The 8,650-nt window shown below is 35.4% G+C and overlaps 1 protein-coding gene across 10 annotated transcripts in view; it reads right to left on the bottom strand.

Moving 5' to 3' along the window:
* Positions 1 to 474: 474 nt before the first annotated feature.
* Positions 475 to 8,650, bottom strand: part of SLC35A5 (solute carrier family 35 member A5) — a 44,651-nt gene continuing 36,475 nt past the window's right edge. For all 10 annotated transcript variants that reach the window (XM_027866902.1, XM_027866893.1, XM_027866908.1 and 7 more), the window contains 3 exons: positions 6,568 to 6,635; positions 3,180 to 3,963; positions 475 to 1,664 (listed from right to left, as the gene is read on the bottom strand). In XM_027866902.1, coding sequence (XP_027722703.1) covers positions 1,596 to 1,664; positions 3,180 to 3,963; positions 6,568 to 6,635 — 921 coding nt within the window. In that variant the 3' untranslated portion in view covers positions 475 to 1,595. The remainder of the gene's footprint in view (positions 1,665 to 3,179; positions 3,964 to 6,567; positions 6,636 to 8,650) is intronic.

The raw sequence follows: 8,650 nt of genomic DNA, 5'->3' as shown, positions 1-8,650 counted from the left end.
TAGGCTATTCACAGTCTATGAAGGAACCAGATTCAGACTACTGATTCTAGGTTGTTAACCACTTATAATCATAGAATTTTACAGGACCGCAAAGGCCTTCTAGCCCAGCTTCCATCCTAAAGAAGGAATGCAGGAAGGTGAGACCAGATGAGCTTTAATACAATAGGTCTACCTCCTTGTATATACTTGTTTGATATACTAGAAACAGCACCAATCTGTGATCAAGAGACTCGAGTTCTAGAGCCAGCTCTATCATACTGTGATGTGAGCCTGGGTAAGTTACTTCTCTTTGGCTCAATTTCTTAAACTGGAAAATGGAAAAAAATCCCACCCACCCTATCTATCATACAGTGCTATTATTTAATTATTATTTGAATAATAATAATAATAAATCATTATTATTTAAATAAGTAAACCACTATATGTGAGAACACTCTGAAAAAGAATGAAAGTGATACAAATTATTGTAAAATGTTTTATTTATTAAGTCTTTCTGTTTTAAAATAATTAGTTCATATCTGTATAATACTAATACTTATTTTCAAAGTCCTCCATTTGAGGAACTCTCATTCAGGCATCACAGCTGCATTCACACTGTTCTAACTTTGAAACAATCCCTAACTCTCCAGAAAAAATATGATACAGGATGCAGACACACCTATCAGTCAAAAACACTGCTTAATAATCCACAAACATATTATTCATTGAAATTTAATTGTATTCAAAAATAATGAACTTAAGATTTTTTTAATGGAGAAAAAAGCTCCTGCTTGTTCAGTGAATAAATTACTGGGTATGAGTGGCAACTATGGTGATCTGGAAATTCCACTTTCATTTAAAGCGTTGTTCACTTAAGAAGTTTACACAACAATCACTAAAATCTTATTGCTCATGAATCCTGTAAAATTCAAATTTGGACATTTGGTTTTTAGAAAAAAGAAATTAATTCTTTGGCAAAAGAAAAAATAATATACAAATTCCACATTCTGCTGAGTTATCAGAAATTTGGATTCTTTAAAGCAAAAATCTGATTAAGGGTACACATTTCCCTTAAGAGAAAAATAAAGAGATCACGGTGCCCTCAACATGCAAGGGAGTTACTTAAGTAATATTTATATCTATAGAAGGAGAAAAATAAAGACTTATTTTCTCCTCGGGGCAGGAGAGCCATGACCTTCATTTTTGGTGAGGCATCTACTCACTGTGAATCCTAACTTCTCTGAACCTTAGGAAATTCTGAAACTATAAAGTAGAGACAGGTTATGATTTGTATTTGTAGAAGGAACTGCCACACTGATGAAATTACAGGTCCTTGATGGACTGACATGAGTTTTTCCCACAAGTTTAGGGGGCTAGCTAAAGTGTCCACTGCATATTTTTTGGCACTTTGAGGATACCCTGTAAATATTTCACACTGACTCATAAAGTGTGGGGCTAGTGCTACTGTGCCCCAACACCACAGCTATTTCCTTGAGCCTCTGGTCTTGGAGTGGTATTCTGTACCAAAGTAGCAAGTGAAAAAGTTCAAAGTGAAAAGGAAAACATTTCAAATGAACAGCTGATTCTAGAGAGCCACCACTTGTTTTGGGTCTCAACTACAGAGCATCATCTTCCGATTCATTGTCACTGCTGGGTTTAGTCAGGAGTTCCAGTTCTTCTCCATCCTAAAGGAAATATGTGGAAGTCAATAATACATTAAAACAATGAACTATAATTATAATTTCCAAAGGCTCCTGAAGGGGGGAAAATGATAAGTTTTGTTTTACTAAGCTCTTGCTGTCAGATCAAAAAGGCATATTTATAGCTTGCAAAACCAGCTGCCAAAGATCTTACAAAACTCATTTTATAATAGAGATATTTTGGTAAAATATACTCCATATTTACTGCAAAGTTAAAGCCGCCCCAATGTTTTAGTGTGGCCATAGTTAAAAAAATATAGATAGCACACTCTGCTGGTCATTACCTGTAATGGCTATAGACAAAAAAAAAAAAAATCCAACCCTTTTTCCCTCTTACCCTTCCTCCCTCCCCCCATGCCCCCAGGAGTTATTTTTTTCAAATGTCCTTGAAAAGAGTGGCTATATCTTTTAGATAAGAAGGACAATAAATGCATGTTATTCAACTAAAAGGTTGAGCAAAAGATTGACATATTTCACTTGGGCAGAAAATTTTTTCTGAAAAAGTAATTTCCAAACTTTTTCTGCAAGTGATAGCTCTGTCACCAAGAATACAGATGCACAACACTGAAGGAAAACCTCCCTACAGGGAGCTTAGAGAGCTGTGGAAACATATTCCAAAGGAAGAGTGAAATATTAATTATTTGAAACATTTAAAAGTATATGTGTATATATGAGGAAATGGTTCATCTATGGCTAAATAAAGGGTGGGATATATTTTATTCATCTAATAAACATTTATTACACAACTACTGTGTTTAATGCACTGTGTGGGGTGCTAGGCCAGATACAAGGATAAAGAGCTGTTGCCCTCAAAAGGGTTTATATATCTTTGTTTAAATAACTGACTAACTCTCACTCTCACCCCATTAAGATGATCAAGACTCCCATCTACCACAATCAATTGATATTCAAAGTAAACGTCTATTTTGTCTACAAAAGCTTTTCCCTACTAAAAACAATCTTAAATTGTCATATGACATATGACAGAACTGTAGTGCCACATTACAGACATGGGGAATCTAGTCTCGGACATTTACTAGCTGTGTGATGCTGGGCAAGTCACTTAACCTCTGTTTGCCTCAGTTTCCTCATCTGTAAAATTATGATAACAGCACCTACCTTGCAAGGCTGTTGTGAAGACCAAATAAGATAATAGTTGCAATGCCCTTAGCACAGTGCCTGGTACTTAGCACTATATCAGTCATTATTATTCATGAATGAAGGGGAAATTAAGGAGATCAATTAGGTTTATATATGTATTATTACCTTTCCATGTTTAAATGCTATTTCCTCAACTGGATCATGAGGCTAGGATTTCGGGTCACATTTTTTGTGTATCCTATAAAGCATGTGGCATCTTATCCAGATATGCAATAAATATTTTCCTACTTAATAGATATTTTCAGAGATTCAAGAAATTAACTCTCTCCTCTTTTTATTTTTACAACCATCCCTAGAATTCTAGTGGAGGGGACAGAAAGTAACTTGCTAGGAACTCACCCCACTTGACCGTTCCCAGAGATTGCCACTTAGATCTTTGGTTCTCTCTTGCATAGAAGCGTATACCAGACTTCTAGATTTACTAGAGTTATAAATAAATATAGAAAGAAGGACTGTTGGGGCTTCCAAAAAGAACTCCAAAGATGGTTTGAAGTCAAAGACCAGGACAGATATTGTAGTGATTATCACTGTTGTGACTTGAGCCATCAGAACATGGAACATATTATCCAGGAATTTCAGAATAAAGGCTACTGAGAGACCCTGGAGAGCAGTGACAAAAATAAGTGCTACTGAAAATGCATTGTGGCCATAAAAAATCCCACAATTCTCCATCTGGCCACTATTAGTGGTCTGAAGGCTTAGGGTCAGACCATTAAAAAACACTCCAAAAGCATAGAGTTTGCTATTTTGTATGAAGATATTTTCAGTGAGCTGGTCCCCTTCCTTAAATATCTTTTCATTATAGATGTTGGCCATCGAGGAAATAAAACACTGAACTATCACAAGCACGTGACCCAGGCCCAGGCGGATACGACTGAAAGTCCTGGCAGTAGTGTTCCATTTGACTTCAGGAAGAGTCCATTGCTTTGCTGTGCAATTGTCTTTTCCATGGCACTCACTGAGAGGCCTGGTGAGGAGGAAGCAAGAGTTGGATGGGCTGAAAAAGGCATCATGATGAAATCCATGTCTTGTCAAGTGTGTATTTTCAGTCCCTGCCGTCAAAGCCACAATTGACAAAAAGAGAATCATCAGACAAGCCCACTGTATCCAGGTGAGATGCCGCCTATTCACAAAGGAAAAATAAGACCATATTTACTTGGTGTATTTTACCCTGTATCTTTCATGCTTATCATTAAAACCAACTCATTAGTATTTGTATTAATAAATCATGCACTGCTCTGAAATAATCCCCTCCTGCCCAAGTTCAAAGGAAAGTGATTGTTGTTTCTGGGTCTTAAACTTCGGCTTTTAATTAACATTTATAGGACATCCTTCCCTTCAGGTCACTGAGTCACCTCATACTGAAATTCATTTCAGAACCCTTTCTTCTAACTTCCACATCTAATTATCATGTTTTAAAGGTTCAGACTAGCTTTCTTGTCTACTGTTTTGTTGGTCATGTTCTTGACTTACAGTGATAGGGTTCCTGTAAGCTGTATTCACAGATCATTGTATCATAATCTTGGGAAAGCATCAAATTTGTAACAGATTAATAAGAAAATAACCATATCTTTAAGTATCAAAAACTTGAAAAGGAAATATTGTGGCATGGATAGACTTGCACAACTAAATGTCAGATTAAATTCCTTAACATAAACATCAAAACACTTGAGGCTAGGGAAGGGAACAGTTGCTGTGGGTTAGTGAGTATACTAGTGACCAAAAGACCATCAGGCAAAAGACAGGGCATATTTCTTTCAAGTGGTTTGATTTAAAATGAAAATGAAGTTTTGAGTATTCTACTTATATTTCTGTTTTTAATTACTGGACTAATAGCTAATAATAATCGACTAAAATGTTACTATAAAATGATTTTAACTTGACAAATTATGATGTTAAAAAACGTTTATTGCATAAGTGTGGGACCCCATTATTGCCTGGGACCCCATTTCCCTTCCACACACACCAGAGGAATATATATCCAGTTTTATAATGGAAATTGATAGGAAAATACTATTGTGCCCACAGACATTTGCCTGACAGAGTTATTTTCTATGATAGTGCTTTTTTTTCTGAAAAGCTCCTTAAACTATCTGGTAGTTAAGAATTTCAGTTTCATAATTCATAAATAAATGCATGTAAAGTCTTCGAAAGTATTAAAAAAAGCTAGCACTATACGAATTTTGATGAGATAAGTTTTAATGAAGAGCACCCCCCCCCTTTAAGGATAATAAAAGGAAATTTTCTCTGAGCAAAGGAAAAATCCTCAAAGAGTTCCTTGGACTTGGAGCGTTGAGGAAGGTACCATATTATCATTTATCATTCTTTGAATGGATAAAAGCCTGACAATTGTATATCCTAACTGATTATTCATAGTCTCATACAGATATGACTTGCAGTTTGAGGAATCAGAAACAGAAAAAAAAAAAGGGAATGTCATGTTAACAGCAAAAAGGACAAGCAACTAATATAATATCACTTGATTAAACTGACAATTTAAATGAGAATTAAGGAGGATTAAAGACCTGGAGAACCATATGCTCCAAATGGAGGCAGTGTAATATGATAGAAAAAAAGCTGGACTCAAAAGATCCCCATGGCAGCCTCATCTCTTCAATTTGCTAGTTCTCTGAGGTTGGGCAAGTCATTCAATTCTCTAATCTATGATAGAGGGAAAATAATACCTCCTCTACCTTCCTCACAAGTGTGCTGTGATCCTCAAAAGAGACAGTGAATATAAATCATTTGACAAAGTAAAAGCAAGAAATAAATGTAAGCTAATCATTATCTCAATTTAGGATATTTCAGTTACTGTACTTGGAAATAGTGCCTAATTAACAAAATTTATAATATCTAATGACCCTAATTTTAAATTATTATTATTAAAATATGATGCAGAGATTAGTTTCCCATTAAAGATTGAAAATTTGGTTCAATTCCTTTTACAGTTTGTTAACTTTCTGACTAGCTTAGGATGAGATAATGCATTCCACAGGAATCTGAAAATACTGTGAAAAGTTTAAGTCTGTCATTATTACTCTACAGTCTATTTGTAACATACCAAATTCCTTGTCTTAAGAGCTATTTTTAAAATAAGAAAAGTTATAATGTTTAAAAATATGTTTAATATATTACATTAGGCATTTTGTAGCCCTATCTCCCAAACTTAAAACATATCAGGAAACTCATGGCTTTCCACATTTGCACATGAAGCTTTTTTGGGTGGATGAATGAATGTAAAAGCAATTATTAAGTGCGGGTATGTGTTAAGCTCTGTACTAATAAGGCATGGGGTTACAGAGAAATCAAGATAGTCCCTGATCTTAAGGAGACCATACTCTAATTGGGGGAATGGGAGGACATGGAGGAAAGATGAATGGAAAGGCCCAGAAGCCTTGAGGATACAAGGATTCTTATGAACCATTTGCAGAAAGCCACAGCCTCAAAAATAAAATACTAACAATACCTTGCACATTTATCTTTCTTTAGAAGGGCTCAAACTACTTAATACACCTTATCAAAGGGATTTGGTCAAATTTTCACTGGAGCTGTGACTTGCATTTGCCTGATTTCCAGATGGGTTAAATAACTTGCCCAATACAACAAAGACAAGTAGGAATAAAATCCAAACTGGACTCTTGAGATTATGGTGTTCAGGGTATATCATTTGAAACAGGGTGAGGCAGTTTTTAAAGTATGATATATGCTTTCACAGTAAGTTACTTACTTTAGCACTATCCTGAATAGAAGAGCTGTTGTTATAATGCTAAAATTTGAGAAGAGCACAGCCATGGCCTAGAAAGAAACAGAAGATAAGGTTACAATGGAAACAAAGTAATGACCTCAGAAATCTCTCAACTTGGTGTTCACTTGACAAAAAGGCTTTCTCGTCAAAATATAGAGGTTATTAGGACAGCTCTTTCACTAGACGATTAAGTTTCATTATTATTGCTGGGTAAATTTATGCAGATATAATCAAATATTAGGCAGACCTTGAAAATCCATGCTCCACTGCAGAAACTGCTCATGTAAACAATCTGCATGTGCAGATTCGGAGATAGACATAAATTCTAAAGGTTTGACTTTAGAAATTAAGTAAGAAGTAAGATAGCAATTTTCATCAAATTTCATCAAATTTCATCTTCACAATGCATATCTCAAAGTGTTTCTTTAAGACTTCTCATCACTTTCTATGAGATAGGCAGTTACTATTATGCCCCCAAAACAGATGAGGAACAAATTATCTCCTTCTAGACTTGTTAGAGGCAGCTAGGAAGCAGTGGACAGAGCACTAGGCTTGGAATCAGGAAGACTCATCTTTATGAGTTCAAATCCAGCCTCAGACACTTACTAGCTATGTGACCCAGGGCAAGTCGCTTAACCCTGTTTGCCTCAGTTTCCTCATCTGTAAAATCAGCTGAAGAAGGAAATGGCAAATCACCCCTGTATCTCTGCCAAGAAAACCCCAAATGGGGTCTGACATGACTGAAACAACTGAACAACACCAACGCTAGTTAGAAAGTTAATAAATTATGAAAGGAAATGAGGAACTGAACCAAATTTTCAGACTTTAATTCACTAGGTTCTCAGTGTTTCTTCAAAATTAAGAGCTGACTTACTTTGGATTCCACTTTGAGGAAGTATGCTATAATGGAAATAGTACTGGCTCTCTGGAGTTGAAGGGCCTGGGTTCAAATCCTATGTGTATATCTTTGTGATCTTGGGCAATTCACCGTACCTCAGTTTCCTCATCTGTAAAATGAGGAGGTTGGCCTAGATGGCTTCTGAGGTTCCTTCCAGTTTGAAATCTAAGATCTTATGACATGATTTCAGTCATTTAGAAACTAGTTAATCTTCAGCTTTTAAAGATCTTGGTTTTCAAAATCAGCAATATTTTACGTGAATATGAGTAACAGACTTTACCACACTTAATATTTTCTCCAAACTCTTATGAAGACCCCTCCAAAAAAAGAAAGCAGTTCTAACTGGCTAGTGTATAACTTAAATGATAAGTTTATTTTCCTTACCAAACATCTATTACTAATTGTCAAATGTTGAGTAATTGTGAAGTTCTATCAGGATTTTCATAGGTAAGCCTAGAAATACAAACAATGGTAATCTTGGTATATGGCCAATAGGTTTAGTTCTTCTAGCCTTGCTAGTTTGTACTCCTTATTTAAAAAAAAATGGATATAAAAACTAGCTCAGAAATGTAGTCCTACCAATTCGTAAATGGCTGGGGGAGGAGAGGGAAGAAGGGAAGACAGGACCCAAACCCAGACCTCCTTACTCCAAATCCATTGCTCTTTGCTATACCATGCTTCGATATTGTTGATTTACTGGCACTTTCTGCTTTTCAAAGTACTTTCAAGTTTCCTTACTGGGAGTTCCCTATACCAATGAAATCATAGTTCTTCTACAATCTTGGAGAAAAACTTAAAATCTTGTTATTGCTTTATTAGATATTTCTGGGAATCTACATTAGGATGAGAGGTACTTGGTATATTTTGTTGAAGATAGATGTTTATGGGATGTGCAGCGATGGTAATTCTGGACAGGACTGATGGAAATTTTGTCACATAAAAATAATTTTATCTGATCAAATGAATAGGAAAAGCTATTGACAGAGTTAGTATTGAACAAGCAACATATTTAGTTTTGAACACCTAATCTTATTCTTACTATTCTTCTGTCATGCACAGAAGAAATGTATAGTTATTTATAATATTCTTGACTTCACAAAGCCAGCAAGAAGTTGCAGTGAGTTAGCTGAAAGTAGATAAGATCAAATACGATAAATCCTACTTTCT

The sequence above is a fragment of the Vombatus ursinus genome, unplaced genomic scaffold, assembly GCF_900497805.2.
Source record: "Vombatus ursinus unplaced genomic scaffold, bare-nosed wombat genome assembly UNPS02001419.1, whole genome shotgun sequence".
In the NCBI taxonomy this organism is placed as follows: Eukaryota; Metazoa; Chordata; class Mammalia; order Diprotodontia; family Vombatidae; genus Vombatus; species Vombatus ursinus.
This window is presented reverse-complemented; position numbering and strand designations above follow the sequence as displayed.